This window comes from Rattus norvegicus, chromosome 18 (genome assembly GCF_021556685.1).
Source record: "Rattus norvegicus strain SHRSP/BbbUtx chromosome 18, alternate assembly SHRSP_T2T, whole genome shotgun sequence".
Lineage (NCBI taxonomy): Eukaryota > Metazoa > Chordata > Mammalia > Rodentia > Muridae > Rattus > Rattus norvegicus.
Genome location: NC_141551.1, coordinates 66,192,227 through 66,216,244, shown reverse-complemented (window position 1 = coordinate 66,216,244; position 24,018 = coordinate 66,192,227). Strand labels below are relative to the sequence as shown.

At 43.8% G+C, this 24,018-nt stretch overlaps 1 protein-coding gene across 2 annotated transcripts in view; it reads right to left on the bottom strand.

Annotated features, from left to right (window-relative positions):
• Positions 1-23,330, bottom strand: part of Mbd2 (methyl-CpG binding domain protein 2) — a 67,043-nt gene extending 43,713 nt beyond the window's left edge. The window contains exons 1-2 of one of the 2 annotated variants that reach the window (XR_015642456.1): positions 22,676-23,330; positions 11,284-11,443 (exon numbers count right to left, since the gene is read on the bottom strand). Coding sequence is in view for 1 of the 2 variants with exons in the window: in NM_001115025.1 (NP_001108497.1) it covers positions 11,284-11,443; positions 22,676-23,220 (705 nt within the window). In the remaining variant the exon portion in view is untranslated. 2 annotated transcript variants of the gene reach the window in all.
• Between the last annotated feature and the right edge of the window lie 688 nt (positions 23,331-24,018).

Genomic DNA, 24,018 nt, shown 5'->3' with positions numbered 1-24,018 from the left:
GCAAAACAATCATCTAAGGATGATAGCTCAGAAAGTGTGCAGCTTGATCCAGCCCGGTGGCTTCACTGATGGAGGAGCCTGGGGCCGAGTTTAACCCTTGAAGGCCCATGAAGGGAGGAGATGGAATCCCACAAGTTGTCCTCTGACTTCTACACATGCGCCATAAAATAGGAATGGCCCCACACATGTACATGAGCACATGGGCGTGCCCACCCCCCACACACATACGCACACATGTGTGGATTTTTTTTTTTACTATTATTTAATGGGGCTCAGGAATGGGCTTTGTGTGTATGCATGTGCTTGTCTGTGCACATTTGGTGTATCTATGCATGCATATGTGTGCCTGGGCATAGAGGCCATAGGTTGGTGTCAGTTGTCTCTCCTCCTTACTTTCAGACAAGGTGTCTCACCAAACCTGAAGTTTACCAATGTGGCTAGACCAACTGGCCAGAAAGAACCAATCTTCCTGTCTGCCTCCCTAGCACTGGGATTAACGGTAGACAGGCTTGGTGCTTTTTCTTGGGTGCTACGTGTGCAGTTTTAAAGACACCTTTGGTAACACTGGGATGCATACAAGACATCAAACATTTCTGGCTTACATCGTTGAGAACATTTGGAGCCCTAAACAAAGTCACTGAAGGTCAGTGTTCAATCTCAAAGAATCCTAATCTAATTCTTAAGGAAAACAGCTGCTGTCATTAAGTATATCCTGTATTATTCTTCACTGTGAGTCTTAGGTCCACAAAGATGAGACCATAGGAAATTATTAGTATTAAAAGCTAAGGTTGGTGTTTCTTATATATTTATGCTCTTAGGTTAATGGAGAAAAATGAGAAGAGTTTGCTAAAATATTCAAGATACATTGTTAGGATCCACAGTCTCTAGTGAGGTGGTTCATTCTATGTAATCTTAAAGTATCCTAGTCTATATTTTTTAAAGGTGTATTTATTTATATACATGGTGTTCTATCTGCATGAAGCATCAGGTCCCATTACAGATGGTTGTGAGCCACTATTTGGTTGCTGGGATTTGAACTCAGGACCTCTGGAAGAGCAGCCAGCGATCTTAACCTCTGAGCCATCTCTCTAGCCCCACCCCGGAGTAAGAGAGAAAGAGATACTGAAGAATGTACCTGATATCCTCATCTTGAGTTCACTCAATCATTTTTTAACACTCCTTTTCCTTTCCTTTTAAATAGTTAACAAAGTGACAATGTTGTACTCCATAATATTCTCGTAGACAATCTGCCAAGTAGACTGAAGACTGGCTTCCCAGAAGTTCACAGAACCAGTAAACTGTATTGTTACTCTCCCCTTAACTGCCAAATAGTCATTTAATTCACAGCTACCTGCTACCTGAGTTTGCCTAGACCACTGGCACTCTGCCATGAGCCTGGGCATTAAACACCATCACCTGGGCGTGAAGCACAATTACAGCTGCTCATAAAACTGAAATCCTCTTTAAATATAAAAAAAGTGAAGTTCCTTTACATTACAAACTTAACCAGCAAACTCACTGCAATGTTATAAACCAGCCCAGCCCTCTAGTCAAAAGCTCGTGAACTTTAAAACTCTAAAAATATGTCCTGTTAAAGAAGCAGATTTGTTTTTACTTTCTTCAGTGGCCTTCCACAGATACCTGTGACTTAAGACTTAAGGTCCACGCAGTGAAAGTGGCTGGGAAGGGATGGGTCTCAGTACTGTGGAACGGGTCACCGAGACACAGGTTGTAGAACTGTTCTATAAACCAGCACCCGCCGGCATTTCTACCCTGCCTCCTCAGAGTGTTCAAAGTACATGCAGCTCACCGCCCTCTAAAGCTGCCATCAGTTTCCATTTTACTTAAGGTAGGTAATTACAAGTGGAACTGTCTTAGTTCTGCCTAGTTACACAATAACACACTAAAAAGCCATCGATCCTCTACACACGAGGGAACATGTCAGCAGTCTACATTTTGTTTTTGAATAAAAAATGTCATTTCCAAAGTTATTTCCAATTTCAGACTTGAAAAAAATCTTTAGTGATATTTTATCAGTACTATTAATATTAATTAGTATTTTATCCAACTGAAATTTAGTGGTATCTTTCTATTTCCTGTGATCATATAAAGCTCTCATGTTTAAAACAAAATACTGTTTTACCAAACATGGTGTATTACAATTTTAAAGTAACTACTAAACATACCTAACTTCAGAAATGAGCTACAGCTCCAAGGGAAAGCTGGTGGGGCCTTTTCTACTTCTTGTTTTTGAAATAGGTTCTTGCTACATTGCCTAGGCTGGCCTCCCAACCCCTGGTCTCAAATGATCCTTCTCCTGCCTTGCCCTCCCCAGTCCCTGGATTATGGGCACACTCAAGTATGCCTGACTGCAAGAATTTTTAAATACCTTCATGTTCTTTGATAAGTGTTACTAATTGCTAACATCAATTCTATTCCTATTTCCGTTTATTCTAGATGAGGTGGCACTGAAAAGTCCTGGTCACATGACTGGGAAGAATGCATTCACCCTGTGACTCAGACCTTGAACTGCTTTTAAGAGTTTGTATTAAAATATCACATTTTAAGACAATTTGATTGTAAGACATCAAAAAAAAACCCTTAATAATCAGTAGACAGATACATAAAGTTCCCTACATTTTGTTCAGAGTTTTATTTGTGGGAAAAGTTGTTACCAAGTGATTCATTTCAATCCAGTATTTCCAGCTGTTCCTCTATCGACAGCACAGCACTGACTGCCATTCTGACACTACACACATGTGAGAAGCATGCACATCTATAATATGAAAGGTTGTTGCTAGGGGGAAAATGTGGAGGAAAAAATATCCATACAGGTGTCCTCAGAGACTGAAGGAAACCATGCAGTTTATGAAGCTTCAAAGATATGCTGACCTCAGTTCCCTCCAGGTCACGTGTGTAAAGCATGGGCATGGCTCAGTGGGAAAGTGCCTGCATAGCATGCAAAGCCCTGGGTTTGACTCCAACCCCACAAGAAGTCTTACAGATAGATATGCATGAGAAATTTACCTGTTACAGCATAGTGACTTAGACTCTATGTATCACCTTCTTTAGACAGACTTTTAAAATTTATCTTTATTTTATGTGTATGAATGTGTTTGCCTGCGTGTTTCTGTGCGTATCACTTGGTCATATTGCCTGCAGAGGCATAGAGAGTATCAGGAACTGCACTTATAAAGTAGCTGTGAGCCACCTTGCAGGTGCTAGAACTGAACCCTGGTCCTGTGTAAGAGCAGGAGGTCCTCTTAACCCTGGAGCCATCTCCAGCCCTGTCAGTCAGGTTTGGAGAAAAGCTGGATGAAAGATAGCTTAACCCTATAACCACAGCATAGAAGGTTTACTTTCACACTGACAATAACTTTTCACTTTGAAATTTTATTTTATCGCAGGGTGAAAATTGTGGCTCTGCTTACCCTAAGTGCTCCTTTAGAACTGACACTGTAAAATATCACCATGTACCATGTTCGTTCTGTAGCTTTGAGTACACAACATGTTCCAGAGATATTTATACCCTAATGGGGAAGCAAAGACTCGCTGCCACTATGGTCAATTCCCTTATCCGTTGGTCAGGATGATTACTGCAACTCTTCTACAGATCAAACAAAATGGCCATGATAATGACACTGATACAGTCTTAGCCAGTCATTGTGCAAAGACTGTGTCTACTGTGTGCTGGGTCCTAACCCGAAGCTGAAAATGTCATTTGTAAACAGTCCCTGCCTTAGAGCTTACATTCCAGAAGGCAGAGAGATGAAGATCATCAGTAAAAAAGTGTGTGATTGTCTTGGCAAATCAATCCTGAATAAATACCGGCCTTTAACACACTACTAGGCATGCTACAGAAACTTAAGACACGTAACCTTTTATGGTTTTCCAGGGCAGTTATAACTTGCATGTGCTTGAGTAGAAGCAAGGTTATTTTCAAGTAGCAATTTCAAATTTCACAAAAATCAAACGCCCACAATGCAAGCTGCCTGGCAATTCATCATAGCTTTTTAAAAGTACATCTGTAAAGATGGCTTCTGTGCGTGTTATTTCTGCAGAACCCAGGTTCAGTTCCTAGCATCCAAATGGTGACTCACACTTTTAACTCCAGTTCCGGGGGATCCAACACTCTCTTCTGACCTTTGTGGGCTCTTGCATATATGTGGTGCACATAAATGCTGTAGGCAGGCAGGGAGGCACAGGCGCTCGCACACACTCTCGAACACACACACACACACACACACACACACACACACGGATGTAGAGATGGCTCAGCAATTAAGAGCACTTGCTGCTCTTGCAGGATGCAAGTTCATTTCCTGGAACCATGTCAGTTTACAGCCCCTGTATCTCTAGATCCAGGGAATAGAAAATTGTTTGACATGTGTATGCATTCTTGGGAGAACTATGAAAAGTCACACAAGCGGTTTTTTGTATGACACAATGGCCCCAGATTCTAGGTCTGGAAAATTGGGCTATAAAATTTAATGAAATCATTAGCAGAAATGAGTAGCCAAATAAAACCACATGAATGTCATGACACACACAACCATATCCTCAAATCGACCTCCATTATTAATGTGACATCCAAGTCCAGGTGCTCTCAGAGGTTTCTACCACAGTGGGATACATGTGAATCCCCAAAAGCTGGACAAACCTAACACTTTACTGACCAAAGTGCTCTCACCAGCAAGCTTATAACTTGTGTTACTATTACTATTATTATTATACCCAAATTTCTAAATAAATGGCTAATTAGCAGCAATGATGGCGTCTAATTAATAATGACTTTATTCATTAGGGAAAATAGCCTTTACCCATTTATTAAGGATATTTCTGTACACATAAAACTATAAACTCTTTGGGGAAAAAAATAGTGACCAGTTGACCAGTCTTCTTTTCTATTTTTTTTTAATTCATAAAATATGCACTGCCTAAGTCATTGTCACCTGCCTGGACAAGTACAGTAGTCCTCAACAGATCCCAACTCAAACCCTGGCCTGTTTCTGCTACCCTACAATACATTCTTAACGTGTAACTGCACCGAGCCTGGGCCTTTCTGTATTACCCTGTACTATGGGCAGCTCGTCGTCGTCGTCGTCTTCAACCTCATCTGGGTTCCGCTCTCCACTCAGTTCACTCCAACACCTCCCCTTCTTTCTGTCCTCACTCACATACTGGTGCACCTTTCCTTAAAGACTTTGCACAAGTTCTTTCCTTCGCATAGAAAGCTTTTCTCTCAAGTTATTGGAGAATGGTCACTTGCCATTCAAAACTCATCTAAACCTTACTAGCGGAGAAACTTGTCATCAACATTCTACCTAAAATATCACCCAGTCACCTTTGTATTACTTAGCACATTGCACCGCACTATTTTAATTGATCAATTATATCCCCCTCAAGTAGAATCTCCTGGGGCTTCCTCTACAGAAGTCTCAAATTTAGAATCATGCTTGCCTCAACTTTGAAAATTCTTTCCAATAAGCTAATTAGAGCCAAAATGCCATTACACATTTAGCCCTACATCGAACAGCCCTAGCCTGAATAATCTTATTTCTGTCTTGAACTTAAAAGTACTAAACGAAAAATAATGTAATTAAATTTAATCTGTATGATCTGCATTAAAATTGTCATGAAAAGGAAGATTGTCTGCTCCAATTTATTAATATAAAAGAAACAATCCCTAAGCTCACACTATCCCTGAGCTACATCCAGAGCTCTTTTAATTTTTAAATTATGTTTATTAGTGGGGGAGTGAGCTTGTGTTAGGGCAGCTAACTGGGAGCGAGAAGAAAGCTCAGTTCTCTATATGCAGTCCCAGTCATTAGACTCAGGCCCCTTTCTCTGACCCCTTGAGACAATGCATCTAGGGATCCGAAAGGTTGTTTCTGCTCTCCCTACTGCTTTCTAGACTTTCTCCATTGTTTCTCCCTCCAAAGCAGCAGCTTCTTTATAGCCCCCAGTCTCTGACTCCTCCACACACACACCCCCACACACACACCATCCTTTAGTTCATTATGTTTTGTCCTTCTAAACCCAAACTCTGTCCTCATTTTTGGAGACCTCCATCTGTCCTTGGACCATTCCCCTGTTCAACCTCACTTACCTGCCATTAGTTACACTGGGTCAAAAGCAGCAACTCTTATTTCCAGATCTCAATGAAGCCTCCGGTCTGCAGCTCACAACTCAGGGCTGCCATTCCCTCCTTCGGACCCCCAAATCTCCATCAGTTGACTATCCCTTTTCCTTAGTTTCCTGTGCCTTTCACATTCCTCCCTAACTAGTGTAGTTACATGGCCTTGCTATCTGAGAACACAGTTTTCTGATCTCCACAATTCCTTCTCTCACGACCCATGTTTTTAACCATTCCAATCTTTGAACTGAAGTGTCGTCTCTTTCCTCTCTTATTCAGTGACTCTCAAACTTACCTATGAAAATTTACTGAATAGCTGTCCTTGCTGTCCAATTTCACATTACAATCCAACCTGGCTTCTGTCCCCACAAAACCTAGTGCTCAGAGCTAATTAAAGCTTCCTATGCTGATATTTGCTACCTTTAATCTCAGTTCCCAGTAATCAGAGGCAAATGGATCTGTGTTCAAGGCTGGCCTGGGTCTGCATAATGAGTTCCAGGACAGTGAAAGTTATGTAGAAACACCCTGTCTCAAAAGAAGGGTAATTAAAATGTCAAACTCAATAAAGTTTTGTCTTCTTTGGTCAACCCTTCAGCAGCAGCCATTCTATTTCTTGAAAGACTCAACTGGCTGTTGCTAAGCAAAATACCTAGGGCTCAGGCAACTTAGGGCTTTATTTGGCTAGACAGCATGGTGCCAGCAAGGGGACAGGTATGCAAACAGAGAAGCGAGAGAAGGAAAAGGCTGGGCTTGATCTTTTTATTACAGCTCTCCGTTAGAGGAATGCCTGTGAAAGCCACAATGCTCCCTCCAAGGGTGGCGTTAATCCATTATAAAAATGGAACCCTATGACTTGGTCACTTTCCACTGGGCCACCCCATCCGCTTCAAAATCACAGTACTGAGGGCCACGTCTCCAGACAAGAACTTTTAGGAGACAAAGTATACCCAAACTGCAGCAGTGACCAAAGCCACAATTTTAGGAAGCATCAATTCCCTTTCGCTGTAACCAGCAGGCACTTAAATCTACTCACTTCTCGATTCCCCCTTCCCAGGCCTCCTGCCACAGCACTAATTCAGGGCTGCTGCTTTCTGGACTCAAAGAGCCCAGCTAGCACTGTGCCTGCTTCCAGCTTCGCCCGCTTGCAATGCTGCACGCTGCATGCTTCTCCACAGTGCATGCTGCCTAACCCAAAGGCTAGCTATCCACTAGCTACACAGTAACTGCCTCCAAATTACACTACTGAGCTTAAGTGCAATTTTTATTATTTCATGAGGATAATTGAAACATGTATCCTCTCCGTGTGTCTAAAAATCTAGGATACAGTCGGTCATACATAATCTAAGTCTGTGCCTGTATGCACAATGACATACTGACTATGCACACTACAGGAGATGGCCCATGAGAAATGAAGAGTGGCAGATCTGACACAGACCTGACCTCACCCAGAGGAACAGGCCAGGCACAGAGTGGCACCTTCTAAGGCTACAGCAGTGCTCTCAAGTTCACTCAGGAAGACTGGGTCCACATGTCTATTGTAAGCAACCTGCAAAATCTATCGCAGACCACATCAAGGTCAGGACATGTGCATTTAAGTTCTGCAGCTTCGTTATGATATTCCATTAATACTGTAGTATTAAAAGACAGAAACATAAGGAATTCAGCTTAATGTAGAATTTCTAACAGAACCAAGTTTCCAAAGTTCCCTAAGCCTGCTTTGTACAAACAACCTAATGCGGCTCATCCTAGAATATCTCCACGTCAGCTTTAGACATTATCTTAGTTTTATATTGTTTATATTTTCTCTCTCCTCCCAGTCTCCCTCCCCCACTCTGTATGCATGCATGTGTGTACATGTGTATGTGTGTGTACATGTGTATGTGTGTATACATGTGTATGTGTGTGCATCTGTGTACATGTGTGTGCATGTGTGTGCATGCATGTGTACGTACATGTGTATATGTGTGTGCGTGTGTGTGATCTCTCTCTCTCTCCATCTTTACATGGGTCATGGGAATGAAACTCATGTCATCAGATTTGGCAGCAAGGGCCTTCAACTGCTCAGCCATCTCAGTCACCCGAAATTACCATCTTGTCTCCACTGCCTCCTTAAAATGTCAAATCCTATCTCTGAAATTTGAAATATCTCTTAAAAGTCTAAATGTGTGTGTGCGTGTGTGTGTGTGTGTGTGTGTGTGTCTGTGTGAGTATTTGAAGCTTTGCCTTCTCATTCTAGAAATCCAAGGAGTCCACGCATATGTAACTGCGTATTGGTCACATGTGTGGCTAAAGCTACCACAATTCCATCCCAGAATGCTCCACTGGGGTCAAACTGCTATGACTTCACCACACTCAAGTTGGCCACTTCCTATTATTCTGAGTCAGCCGCTCCCATTAACCCTAGTGAGAGCCTCAGTAACTTGGTATCTCAGATGGATTTTATCAGCTTGAGAGATAGGTTGTCTGCAAATAATTATAGCAGTAGCAAGAAAAATCAATAAAGTGTAATCAAATCAAGAATGCAATCAACTTTGAGGGCTAGATTAAGACTAAATTTGAGAAAAGCAAAACAGGTACAAAACCTGCAGTGTGTTAATCCAAGGGCAATGCCCAGCTCCCTTCCCGCCCACCGGAGGATGACTGAAGGGCGCTGGTGAAGATCTTCAGAGGGGTCCTTCTAATGATACTTGAAAATAACCATTCATTAGCAATAATACAGAAGACAGACGTTAAGATCAACTTACAGTCGGTTAATCCTGTTTAAAACCTTCCTTCCTTGTTGACTATATCCCCAGTTCTAAGAAGAAAACCTCTTGTAAAAACTTAAAAAAAGGAAAGTACCCAATGAGTAATTACCCCTGACCAAGCTTGCTGCATACTGAGATTTCTGTCTGCCACTTGTCATTCCCAGTTTTCTTTACTCAGCGCGTCATGAAAAACAACTTCATTTTACCACATTTTCCTGCTTGGAATGATAGTGTCACTCCCAAAGCAAGTCTGCTTGTAAAACTGTGGCTACTTCCCTAAAACAAAACTCAGGTCAAGGTAGACCAGGCAGCACAACCTTCACACAGTGGAAAACAATGAAAACAACCGGCACCTCCACACGCGTGTTGTACACATTTATTGAATAAGCATTTATTATCACTACACCCTTCTAGAATCAAATGGAGAGTAAAGCAGTATTTATTTAATAGGCTACTACGTGCAAGGTTTGGGGCAACTACACAAAACAACAAAGCAAAGAGTCCTGCTCTCGTGGAGCTCACAGTCTAGCTGAAGCACATGGTCATCTCGGAGGGAGGGACAGGATTCCCCGGTATGCAGGCAATGGAGCTGAGCCTCAGCTGAGGAGGTCACCGGGTGAGGGGGAGGGGAGCACATTCCAAGCAGAGGAAACAGCACAGAAGCAAGCAGATCCCGAAAGCGCATGCCATGCTGCGGGGTGAAGAGCGGTCCAGAGCGGCTAGAGCAGAAGGGTGCACACAAACTAGAGACCAATTAGTGTTGGGGTTTAACGAACCATAACTGTCAGGACGTAAAGCTTCAAATTACATTAAAGGAGGCTAAACTGTGATTCTGGGCACAGCAGGGTAATCTAAACACATTCTCTTCATTTCATAAATATGTAAGTCCTTCTAAGGCATGCAGGCAGTGCTATAACTAGAGTTTACAGCAGCAGTTCTAGAAAAATGTAGTCGCTATATCCATCAATATATTACACACACGCACATGATGTGTGTGTGAGTTTGTGTATTCCAAACAAAAACAAACAAAAACAAAAAAATGAGATAAAGAGCTTGAACCAGAAAGCTTCCTACACCGGACGCCATGTTAAGCAGGATGGCTCGGTGCTCAGAAGGTGGCTGCCCCTTAAGGAAGGAAAGGGCAGTTTGAAAAAAAGGAAAATAGCATGGGTCAATACTTTGTTAAATGTTTTTATGTAAATTCCCACTGTATTTTCTCATGATAAAGCTATAGGAGTTTTCTTGCCCAATTCTACAAAAGGCCTCGGGCCTTCAGAGTAAGAATGTTGTGTGTGAGTGAGTGTAGCTGCTGAAACCCAGCATAGCCCGCCCGCCTGAGCCCACAGCCTGCTTCCTCAGGACTGCACACTGAGGCTCTGGCCGGCCACAGCAGTCAGAGCCTAAGAAATGCCTCTGCTTTTCACCCTGAACTTCACAAGCCTGAGGGAGAAAGTGTGTTGATGGTAACACACAGACAGACTCCTAAATGTACAGAAATGAAGCCCTTTCACAACTGATAACAAAGTCCCTGAAATCCCTGAGGAACCTGCAGTGACTTCACCTCAGCTCCTGTCTCAGTGCTGAGGTGAGAACATACTTAGAGGAACCATGCAAGGCAATGCGTCATCTGTGGGTCATACATGGCCAGTTGTCCTTGGAAGAACAGAAGCTTTAAAAAAAAAAAAAGATTCTAAAGCCTCAAATTAAATTAACATATTCAAATGTAACTTATTTATATTGCTACAGAATAGTCAAGCAACAAGTTCAAGAAAATTTAGAGCTCGTGAAACCTGACGAGAACAGTGATGTCTACGGGTAGGTGTCATCACCGTCAAAGGCACAACTTCTGAACTAACTATAAAATTAGACACAATACACTATGTGGGAATGTTGCCTCTTTTTAGGAAATAGAAAAAAAAATTAAGAAAAAAACAAGCCAGATAAATGGTGATGATGAATGCCTTTAATACAAGCACTTGGGAGGAAAAAGCAGGGATATCTTTGAGTTACAGGCTAGCCTGGTCTACAGAATGAGTTTCAGGATAACAAGGGCTACACAGAGAAACCGTATCTTGAAAAATGAATGAATGAATGAATGAATGAATGAATGAATGAATGAATGAATGAAAGAAAGAAAAAAGAGAAAGTCACAAAGTGTGGTTGGTGCCCATGTTGGCCTAATGACATACTGAAATATTGTTTTCTACTATGCACAATTACTTAACACATTTTTCCAAGCACTTCCAAATATAGAAACATAAGTCTCACTTGTAAGTTTTAAAAGGCTCTGTAGTAGGGAGAGACATTTTCAGCCAACCAAGATCACAACCCAAACACAACATGAAACACTGGTGGAGAGCCTAGGAAGTGCATGTCCACATTACAAGTACATTTACCAACCTTGTTCTGATTGAGGGGATCGTTCCGCAGCCTCTGTTTGTTCTTCTGTAATTTACTAGGCATCATCTTGCCGGTTCTGAAGTCAAAACTGCTAAGGTCAACAGCATTTCCCAGGTATCTCGCCAGCTGTGGTTTACTTCTGAACTTCTTACCACTTGGACTAAAAGAAAATATGTTTAACTGTACAAAGGGAAACATTAGTAGCTTCTATATAATCTTTTTAAATAGATCCCTATATAACCTTTTTAACAGTAGTCTGTTTTCATTTGTTACAAATTATAGTTGTAGGGGTTTGGTTTAATTTTGGAATTATTACAAGTCTTGAAGAAACCCCTTTACTTTCTCAAGAAAGACATAATGTATCAGTTAACACTGAAGGTGCTGCACGGGCTGCTACAGATTATCCTTCTGTCGCCGTCAGAACTGAGCACAGACACAGACGCGCGCTCCCAATCCCCTGCCAGAGTCTTCATTCTCACCAACTTCTTTCCAACTGTCTTTTGAAAACACTGGTTTATATACAATGCCAAGAGCCGGGAAACTTTTAAAGTCGGTAGCTAATCTAAAACATATGCATTTGGAACCCACATAACCTGGCATAGGCTTATAACATCTACAACAGGAAAAAATGAAACTCTCAAATTTTGATATGTAGACATTCCCTACTAAAACTACCATAACAACTGAAAGGAAAACAAGCATTACTATCTGCAGACTATCTGTTCATTCAATTCTGACTCGACTTTCGCTTTCACAAACTGTCTTTTTTTTTTTTTTTCCGGAGCTGGGAACCGAACCCAGGGCCTTGCACTAAATCCCCAACCCCACAAACTGTCTTAAATAAGCCTGTTAACAAGCAGGTTACATTTAGAAATATATATGTGTCTGTGTATACACACACACACACACACACACACACATATATGCATAGATATACATGCAATAACATCTAATGAAAAAAGAGGTCATATATTTGAAGGAGCACAGAGAACGGTATAAAGGAAGGTTTGGAAGAAGGAAAGTGAAGAAATGTAATTCTATCATAATTTTGGAAGTAAAAATAAAAAAGCACAGAGATCTAAAGAAAGAAAAATAAATAAATAAAATTAACCCATCAATAATAATTTCTTCTTAGCCAGATGTGAGGGTACCTGCCTGGCCTTTAATCCCAAAGAATCCAGATAAATAAACAATTTACTTCTTCTAAACAAACAAAAAACAAAAACAAACAACAACAACAAAAAACTGCTGAAGATGCAAAATTATAAAAGTACCAGAACTGCATAGACTTTCCTTAAAAGGTTTTCTATGTCATTAGTCTGAAAGAAACTGCTGTGGAGGATAATGTCCTCAAAGTCTTATCTTGCAATTTTTATGAGCCAAATATGCCAGAGCCGACTGTGACTGTGTCTGCAGAATTCTCAGAATCCCAGAAAGCATCTCAAAGAGGCTGTGCTCCCGGACTGAGAAGTCACAATGAGTGCAACGTAATTCAACAGACAGAGAATTTTTTTTTAAAGATTTATTTTATTTATTATATATAAGTACACTGTAGCTGTCTTCAGATACACCAGAAGAGGGCATCGGATCTCTTTACAGATGGTTGTGAGCCACCATGTGGTTGCTGGGAATTGAACTCATAACCTCTGGAAGAACAGTCGGGTGTTCTTAACCACTGAGCCATCTCTCCAGCCCCAGAGAATTTTTAAATTGTTGGAAAACTAAACAGTCAGCCATCCCTCTGGATGGAAGTGACTCTGGGCTCCAGGCTAAGCACAGCACATGTCCTGCCATCAGAGTCTGGACAGCTGGAAGGCCTATCAACATTGTTTTCCACAATCCCTGCCTTAAACATTCTTGAAACACAATTCAAAGTACACGAACTTCATCCAACAGATGACTAGTACAGTCCCCAGTCACCAGAATAAAGTAAAGTAGCCCAGACCAAAATCCATGCTGGCAAAGAAGAGAGGATCGCCCACAGAGTGCTCATGGCCAGTGGAACTTACACTGAAAACTCTCTCAATACCAGGTTACTCTCAACACTGCCTGAGCACTGCCCACCCTCACCAGCCACATGCATCCACCTCACACACTGCCTACACATCACCAGTCGTCCCCATCTTTGCCAACAGCATCCACCACTGCCCATGGAGCACCTAACCCTCAAAGCCAGACGGACACTAGCAATCCTTCAAGCCCCATCAGCTACCCATGCAGCACCAAGTTCAAATTCTTAAGTCATCAAAAGCTCTCCGTCAAACCGACTGCTTGCAGACTTTTTCTGCCAACTCCGATATCCTGAGCTTCTCCCGTGTATATTCCCAGACAGGATAGGCCTGTCAATGAGCTTTCCAATCTGCCAAGCGCAGCTGATGGTCATGGCCCCCTGGGCACCCGTGTCACTATGATTCCAAGGGAAAAACAATTATGCAAGCCTCTGAGACTGTTCTACTACGATTCCTGTATGTTTCCTTCTTATACATACTTCCAACAACCAAATATTATACACCCCCTTTCCTAAAACTCTCAAATGTCATTATCTAGAGGCAACCACCGAACAAAAGTAACTTTCTGAGAGCAAGAAGCCTTATCAACTGAGTAAGACAGAACATAGTTTTCTTTTGCAGCATGCTGAGATGAATCTTAAAATTAAAATCATCATTTTTAGTCAGTTTTACTACTTAAGTCTTTCTATATCACTCACTAATTTGAAGTTATAAAAATACTATACTGTTCAGTCATTTATTATTGTAGCTTTAATCATGCTAGAATACTCAGGTAGCTCTAGCAATCCAAACTCATGACTAATACAGAAATTCTGAAAAACCATCTTTAAAATGGCTAACAAGTAAAGGAATAGAGAGGGAAGGAGGACGATGCCAGGCCTAGGACATGCTGTGCTCTCAGCTACTTAGAAGCTGAAGCAAGAAAGAGAATTCCAGCCCAGCCCGGGTGGCTTGGGTGGCTTTTAAGAATTAAGGAATGAGGGTTGGGGATTTAGCTCAGTGGTAGAGCGCTTGCCTAGCAAGCGCAAGGCCCTGGGTTCGGTCCCCAGCTCCGAAAAAAAAGAAAAGAAAAAAAAAAGAATTAAGGAATGAAGGGAGGACGCTCAGTGAAAAATGCTCACCTGGCACCCACACGGGAGAGCAGATGCGCTCCTGACACCTGCAGACGCATACTTGAGAAAGAGGAGCACGGAAGACATCAGTGACAGCCCTACCTCCACCCTCCCACACACAGAAAAAAAAAAAAAAAAAGGTAGTAACAGCCTAAACAGAAAGCCATGGAACAGTAGGGTCTTTTTTTTCATTAATTAATTGATTTATTCACTCTCCATTCCAATCGAAGCCCCCTCCCCCTCTCTTTCCTCCCTGTCCAACCTTGACAAATCTCTCTCTCTACTACTCCCTCCCCTTCTCCTCAGAGAAACACCCCTTGGGTACCATCCTGCCCTGGGATATCCAGTGTCAGTCGGACTAAGCGCCTCTTCTCCCACTGAGGCCAACCAGGCAGTCCAGTTAGCAGGGGACCCACAGAACAAAGAGTAGCTCAGGCAATAGATGGCTCCCAGCACGGTAGGCCGGCCACTCAGAGTCTGACCGCGCTCCAGTGAGTATAAAGATAACACAAATGAACTTGTTTCTTTCTCTTTTGCTGGCAGGGAGGTCAGAAGGGGGTGGGCAGGGGCTGGACAGGGAAGGACTGGGAAGTGGATGTGATGGGGTCTATGACGTGAAATCTCCAAAGAAGCAATAAAAATCCCATGTTGGGAAAAAATCTCCAGTACATAGAGAAAAACAGGAAAAATATCTTTCTAAAAAGTAAAATGAGAATTCTTTTTTTTTTTTTTTTTTTGGTTCTTTTTTTCGGAGCTGGGGACCGAACCCAGGGCCTTGCGCTTCCTAGGTAAGCGCTCTACCACTGAGCTAAATCCCCAGCCCCTAAAATGAGAATTCTTAATCAGACTTCCTCCTAAAAATCTTTTCACCACAATAAAAAGTGGAGATCCAGTATGGACCTTGTTCCAACTGACTTATTTTCAGAACTTGAAATATTCAGGCAGTAACTTTTACCGAAAAGATAAACACCACTATGCTTAGCATGTGGCTGAAACAAAAGTAATTTGAGGCCTTTGGTGGAAGTCATTTGGGAAAAACTAATAAATTTCAAAATTGAATGTGCAAGAGGTATTTCCTATGTGTTAAAATTCACCTTAAAAATATGCTAGCACCACAGTGTCACTGCATCGAGAGGATAACTCACTGAGGCTACACCCCAGCCACTTCTCTCTATAGACCCCAAAGAGACGAAACGCCTGAGAGCTCAACCCCAGACTCTCACTTCCCAGTGGCTGAAGACACAGATCAGGGGTACGGTGCTACCCAGCAAGCACAGGGCCCAGAGCCAGCCTCCAGCACAGCAGAAGCGATTCAGTGTATGGGCAACATGACTCAAAATAGCTCTTTTGTTAATTAGCTTTAGAGACAAATATCAAATATAAAGTACTAATTACAACTTTCAAAAGTCTCACAAACTCCACTGATTATATAATCCAGAAAGGGTAAATGCAGAAGTCACGTTTTCAGCGTTAGCAATATCAAGTGTTGCCGTTAGCCCTGCTCCACGCCTACCAAGCAAATCAGACTCTCCAAGGCATCTGGGAGGTGTGTGCCATGCCGAGACCAGACGGAGAAGCCACTGTCCTTTCTGTCACATGCTTCAGTAACGTAAGCTGCCTGTCTCAGCAATGTAAGACCAGGGGCCTTGCCCTACAGGAGATGAAGCCAAGCACTGGGAGGACAAGGCCCAGGAGCACAGTTAAGTAGGAAATGTTCCCAGCAGATTCCCGTCATCTGCGCAGTAGCAACCTCCCGAGAGAGCCTGGCTGAGCACACGCAATGACTACATCCCCATCTGTCCTCTAAGATGGCTGCTACCCGTCCACCAGCGCTTGCGAAGTGCCTAAGCTTCTATTCTACAGTGTCGAGTAAACATTTAGTTTACAGTGTCAGTTCGTAAGTTAAGTTTACGGCAGTGCTCTTTTCTCATGTTAGTAGACTGCTGAATGGTATTAGTCATTTTCAGTTTGCTCTGACCAAAGCTAATCCAGTAATGAAATACTATTTCAGTTTCAACCACAGAGAAAAGTTCCCTGCCAACTGCCCCTATCTGTCCCGACGCTAACTTGCAATCATGCCTTTCATTTCTCTTACCCACCATTTAAATAAAAATCAAAGTCAGGAGTTGGATTCTCAGTTCACATGAGGACAGTTCCGGATTTCTTTAATTCCTGTAAAACTGTTTAAAGAGGTTGCTAAATCTAACTCCACCTTAAAGATTCTTAAATATAATTATTCAAAAGAAAGTGTATGTAGAAGAAACCGTGAACTGCACAGAGACACTGAACTCAGGGACTTGCGTTTGTGTCCCACTCAACGCACCTGGACCCACCAAGGCATGAGCCAGACAACTGCAGTTTGCTCAGCCACTGTCTCGGGAGACCTGCAGGGTGCAACGGAAACCATCCTCTGAGGCCTCGCTAACAGCCGGACCTGTTTTGATGACAGAGCTTCGATGATACAGCTTTACATCTCCTCAAAGCAGCTTCCCACAAGGTGAGCTATGAGTGTGGCAGTCACCACCGCGGAGCAGGATGCAGCAGCCTGTGAGGGACAGGGGCATCTCAAGAGGGCAAGAGGGCTATGGTGGTGAACACGGTCAAAAGTACAGCACTACTCACCACTATCAGGAAGAACTTTACTGAGAAAGTAAGGAAAACCCTCACACAAAGAATTTCTACATACTTAAAATGGAAAAGCTTAAACTAACCAAAACCTCAACTTTTTAAAAAAAATATTTGTATTTTTAACGTATGTTATTTGTATGGTATTTTGCCTGTGTGTATATCTGAGTACCACATACATGCAATGCCCTTCTATCGCGTGGAGCTGGAATAGCAGACAGCTAAGACGCCATGTGGGTACTAGTAATAAAACGCACATCCTCTGGAGGAGCAGCCAGTGCTCCTAACCACTGAGCCACCTCTCTAAACAAACTTTTAATGTTTCTTTACTACTTTAAATCAAAAAAGTTTGAGTTAATATTCAAAACAACCAAACAAACAAAAGATTACCTTAACATTAAAAACTAGTGGACCGGGGCTGGGGATTTAGCTCAGTGGTAGAGCGCTTACCTAGGAAGCGCAAGGCCCTGGGTTCGGTCCCCAGCTCCGGAAAAAAGAACCAAAAAAACAAAAAAAACAAAAAAAAAAAACTAGTGGACCAAGTAATCAAGTTTTATCTGAGGCTAAATTGTGAAAATTAGAATTATCTTTGAAACCCTATGAACAGAAAACAACAAGTAAATTATTTAAAAATACACAGCCCTGCTTCAGAAAACAGTGCGCCCTGACAGGAAAGCTGAGTAAGGCCAACTGCTCACAACTCCGTCGCCCACTCTGAATGTAAGCTTTTCTAAACAAGCATTCACCAGCCCCCTGCACCACATCTTCCAGTGCTACTCGTGTACTAACTCCATGTTTACATGTCTAACGCCATGTCTGATCAGCTACTAAATAATCACACTTGAACCTATCCTGCACATGGCCACAGTCAAAATGGTCTCAGACAGACAGACTGATTTGTAGTCTGCCAGTCTCTCCATTCTGAAGTACTCAGATGCTCTTCCTAAAACAGCACTGCAACCTCAGCTCCTCTTTAAAAAACTTCTATGTAAATTTAGCTTTAGAATATACAAATAAATGGATAACGTTTATGTTTTATGTAAGTTTAAAATAAACTTAAAAAAATAAAAGTAATAGCTTTTGGTGGGCTTTCCCCATCAGCGAGAGTTATACCTCTTTCTGCATTTGAGGCTCTTTCTAAACCTCGCTCCCTTTAACCTTTCAACCACTTCTCTAACCTAGTGACCTTTGCTCCACCCATGTTGGCTGATTCATTCCATCATTAATGGGCTGAATGGCCATCCTTTTACCTTTTACCGTAATGCAATGCTCCAATCTCCAGGACTGCCTCTAGAGGCTCCTACTTTTATTAGCATCCTATGTCCACCATGAAGCCCACACTGCACTCAGTGTTTCTGTCCTCTTAGCAAACAGCGAAAGGACCACTGTGGCAGGAAAATAATCCTGACTGTCTGCTGACTTCTCTTTTACATTTGCAATGTTTGAGCTTTGTGTGGTTATAGAAGTCTTATCTCCACAAGCAGTCCACTTAAGTAGTTACTTATGAATGAAATTATACAGTATTAATTTGCTCCAAATAAATAACCCGGGATAGGACTACAATGCACTGTATGCCTTGGAATTGGGAGCAGAAATAAACTACAGTCACTCCTTACTGTGTCTGCTGCCTGTCTGGTTACCTGAGCAAGGACAGTATTAGTCCCTGTGTCAAATGCTATGAGGTCTGTATGACAGGCAGACCCACTAGAGAAGGGGTAAAGGGAGCATGGGATGCCTTGGCACACTCGAGATGCACCACTGGTGAGCCGACAAGCTGCAGAAGCCTCTCCAGACCTAATCTTACGCCTCTCCTCTGGAGACTTTCCATCACGATCACTTGTGATTCGTATGGACCTCAACAACATCTGGGTCCTATTCTTTCAAGAAAGTGAAGCTTCCCAAGGCTGGTAGTGTATGCTTGCAATGTCAGCATTTGGGAGGCTGAGACAGAAGGATTGCCATGACTTCAAAGCCAGCCTGGGATCATATGGCAACTGTCAAGCCCAACAAGGGCTGCAAAAGAAAAGAGAAGAAGGTAGAGAGAGAAAGGGGAGAGAGCAAGCTCCTAAAGAACCTTGTGGAGACGGAAGTATAAGCAGCCAGTGTTACCCAGAAAGCCAAATACTGGCCAGGAAGAAAACTACTGTTTTATGGGTTCAAATGTGGCAATGAATTTTTTTCAGAAATTGTACCAACGTACCCAGTAGTTGAACAAACCACACCCTTTTTTAAAACATGCTTTGGATGATAATATATGAACTGCCCAACCCTATCTCAGTAATCCTGACAGAGGTATAATTACAGTGCTTAACTGGCAACCAGAGGTCTTCTATTACAACCCTAGCAGTTTCAAGATGCAGCCAAAACATATTCTACCAAAACCTAAGGCTTTTCCTGTGCGTCTATTTCCAGCCCAATTAATAAGTGTCAGGCACACCCTCTGTCTGTTAAGAGGCATGGCTTAGTTTAAATTAATCTCCCCAGGAGCAGGCTAATTTGAGGGTTAGCATTATTAGAATCTGTGTGAACAGCTGGACACATGTGTTCACATTACCAGCAGAAGAGTTCACCCTTAAAACATACCACTAACAGATACACAGATACAGTTTTGTGAGCTTCTGTTTAAAGGCAGGTACACTAGGAGACACCAAAATGTAAAACTGAGTCAGAAAACTAATTTGAACTCGGTTACACTGGTCTACCACCATAATCCATCACACAAAATCATCATCACAAGTCAAAGGAACTAATGCACTGCGAGCTTCACACTGTATTTTCTGGCTTCCTCAGCCTCTCAGAGGTGAATCACAAGGTACACTACATGCATTCCATAAAAGAGGTTGTGTACGGTGGCCTAAATAGGACAAGTAAATCTCTAAGAGTGCAAGGCCAGCCTGGTCTACATAATGAATCACAGGGCAGTTAAGACTCTATCATCATCGTCGTCATCAATGCTAGACAAGAGCTCCACAACAGTCAAAAGCTCTGGTTATTTATTAACTTTTAAACTGAGTACGCTGGTGCACACCTTTAATCCCAGCACTCGGGAGGCAGAGGCAGGCAGAGCTCTGTAAGTTTGAGGCCAACATGGTCCACAAAGAGAGTTCCAGGACAGACAGGGTCACACAGAAACCCTGTCTCTAAAACCCTCGGGGGGAAAAAAAAAAACTTAAAAGAAAAGTAAAAGTTAATTTTAATTTTTTACATCTATGCATCCATTATCTGATGTCTATGTGTGCACGGCAAGGCAAGTCGATCAGAGGACAACTTGTGAGAGCCAGTCCTCTCTCCCCTTCCCTTAGGTGGAAGCTAGAGAGCAGACTCACGTCATCAGGTTTGACAGCAAGGATCTTTACCTACCAAACTATTTGACCAGTCTCTAATACACTTCTACAAACAAGCGTCTCATTACGTTAACCAGGCCGGCCCAAACTCCTGGGCTCAAGTGATCCCATCCCTTAGTTTCCTGAGTATCTGACACTACAGGCATGGGCAACCACACCCAGTTTGGCTGCTGAAATAGCTTTCCTAGCTACATATCCAGAGAACAAAAAACACAAGCTTTCCTAAAGTGCAAAGTTAGTTTGAATAAATCCATCACTCAAAACCGAACAAGCCATATCCCAAGACAAGTTTCATAAGCAACGAGATATATAGATTTCAACTGGAATGAAGCCTTCTCTACTGGACTCAATCCCGGACACAAAAAAACTCTTGTCGAGTACAGCTGCCTCCGAGACACAGACACTGGCAACCGTTCACAGAGCCTGTGCAGACGGCCGACTAGGAAAGGTGAGAGTGAAATGAAGTACAGTGTAACAGTAATGCAGAATTGTAACAGGGACAGAAATGAAACGAAGGTACCTGCGAGTGGGAGTGCTGTATTTTTAGCACCCTCACAGAACTGAACTGAAGAGCAATGAAGAAATTAACACACACACACACACACACACACACACACACACACACACACACACAAAATCACCTTTACATTTCTAACGTAAATTTTCTAGCCAGGCCTGGTGCTACTCAGCTGTGATCCCAGCTACAGAGGAAGCTGTGCAAGAACATGGGAGCTCGAGGCAAAGTCAAGGCCAGCTGGGACGCCTGGCAAGGCTCTGGTCACTAACTTTTAAAGGGGGGCAGGGGAGTGTGTGCAAAGAAGACTTAATCCCCAACACTGAAAATAAGTTGTCTCAAACAAAGTGAAAAGAATTCATCAGAACACAACACGATTGTTTTGGTTTTTTTTTTTTTTTTTTACTTCAAAAGCTGAAAAAATAGTAAACTAATCAATCGTCCCAAGCAACCAGTGAGGATGTGTTCAGGGTCTGGGGATACTGGTGGCAAACACTTGCCTGTAGATGCCCCAGGTCCTGGGTTTGACCAGCAGCACCAAGGAGGAGGGGAAGCCAATATGTTCATACTTATGTTCTAAGTGCAGCAACTGCAGTCATGCATTTTGCATTGTATATAACTTTTTAACCTGTTAAACTTAACTACACGGACTGAAGATACTATGCATACTTTTCCTGCCCTGTCTAAATGACCAATAGGAAATCCTTCACACTATTCCAACTTCTGAATGACTGACAACTAGTTCCGAAACACTCACATGTTACACTGGCTGAAATTTGTTCAATCTGTCCACAAGCAGGGCCCTCCAAACTACTGAGCTGAATACGTTTGCACTTTTTCCTATATGAAGGGCGGTCTGGAGGAACATTTAGTCAGTTTGATTATAACCCCCAATGGTATCAAGTGGTCACTGACCCTTCCCTTAGCTTGTCACCTATCGCACATGAAGGACAGGAGCAGTGTAAGCACAATACTGTGAGATTACAGTCAAGTGAAAATCCTTGAAACATCTCAGATTTCTTAACTTTAGTCCTGGTTGATACTTGGGAAAAGAATTCCTGCACGGACTGCTTGCGGACTATACAGTACAGCAGTAGCACCTCTGGCTTTTCCACACCAGATGCCAACAGCACCCTCTCCCCAGGTGAGAAGTAAAAATGTCTCCAGACATTGCCACATGTTCACTGGGGAACAAATGCTAGTCTAGGAGTCTGACAACTTCCGTTGTCAAAAAAAAAAAAAAAACTAAACCGGAGAATGTACTGCCACGCCAAAGCATTCCAGTTTCTGAAATTACAAATGTCTACTTTATGTGAAACCTCACTGTATCCTACAAAGTTAACTGAAACTTTGTTCCCGTAGATGGCTAATTCTTCCACATGTGCAAGATTAAACGCACTTCTGATGATGAATCTGGGACGTGCTGGGACAGGAGCCAACAGTGACTGCGTTTTACAGTTTCGATGAATTACACCTTCTTTTAACCCTTTCATGGACCTGAATCACCATCCCTCCCATTAACCCTTTCTTCGCAAACCATTTTCCCGGAAGCCTTCTACTGATTGTGTCCTGACCTTTCAGACACTTGTGCCCCTCACTCCACTGAGGTCTAACCTCTGCCAAGGGCTTCAGCCGCACACCCCTCCTCTTTCCATACCAGCTCAACCCGGTCCTTGCCACAGATCTTTATGACTCGGCTCTAATCCTGCAACCCCTGCCCAGGCTAGCTCTTGACCTCTGACCCCGAGCTGACATTTAACCCCACCCTCGCACCCTCAGGAGAGGTACCTGAAGTAGTAGACATCGCTCTTGCCAGCACTGAGCCCTGATTTTCGGATCACTTCCTCCTTCTTCCATCCGGGGGGGAGGGCCGGGCAGTCCATCCTCTTCCCGCTCTCCGTGGCCCGGGGTCCCCTGGGCCCCGGTCCCGAGCTCCCGGACGGGAAAGGGACAGGATCCCGCCGGGGGGCGACGCCGCCACTGCTGCCGACGCCGCAGCCGCCCGCGCCGCCGTCGCCGCCAAGGCCGCTGCCGCCACTCTGGGGACGGCCGCGGCCCCGGCCCCGGCCCCGGCCACGGCCCCGACCCCGGCCACGGCCACGGCCACGGCCACAGACGCCGCCGCCCCGGGCCGCCTGCTTCCACCGCCCCCGGCCACGGCCGCCGCCCCGAGCGCCTTCCCTGCGCACGCCGCTCACCGGGGACGGAGCGAGCGCGCTGCCCTGGCCCCCCTGCTCTATGGCGGAGTCGCCGCCAGCGCCGCTGCCGCCCGCCGCGCTCTCCCCCTCCTCCTGCTCCGGGCAGCAGCGGCCTCCCCCCGGGTGCGCGCGCATCCAGCCCCCTCCCCAGCCGGCTCTGCGCTTCTTCCGTAACCGAGCCCTTGGAATCCCGGAGACCCGCCCCGCCCGCAGAGCGGCGCGCGGGGGACGCGCGCAAGCATCATAGAGCGGGCGCGCACAGAGCGGCCCTCCCGCCCGGGGCGTGGCCCCGGCCGCGCCTCTTAGGTCCTCCAAGCTCGAGGCACGGCCATGTTGTCTCCGCCTCCTCTGAGCCACGCCCCTTTGTCCACCTGCTCCGCCCCCCGCCGCGCCCTTCCGGCCCAACCCCCACTGGGCACGCGGAGCGCTGAAGGCTGGACTGTGGAATCCTACTGACCCGTGTCAAGCAGGGCCGGCTACATTGTTACAAATAGGGTTAACTGTAGCCATTGTGTGAGGTTACCTATGTTTGCTTCTCAGTTAGGAATTGAGAATTCTCAATTATCATTTTGTATTTCCAAACTCAGCTGCTCTCTGAATGCAATAGCAGTTAGCCTCCTGTCCACCATGGTTTCCCAGGGACTGCAGATTGGAAGAATGAAAACAGTGCCTCCATTGAAATTGTTGTTAGTGTCCTCTAGAGCTTGGAGTCAGGGCCACTGGCTGATTCTCTTAGGACTTTTTAAGGGTATAAGAAGAGGACTATTCAGTCATAAGGGTTTGGCTTATAGAGATTCTCAGTAGAAGGGCTAAAATCCCTGAATTCATCTGGAATTGACTTCCTTTCAGGAGATCTTTTCTTGATGTAAACCTCCTGGTGTCACATTAAAAACATCAATGGCCTTTGACCTGGTAAATAAGTATCTGGAAAGT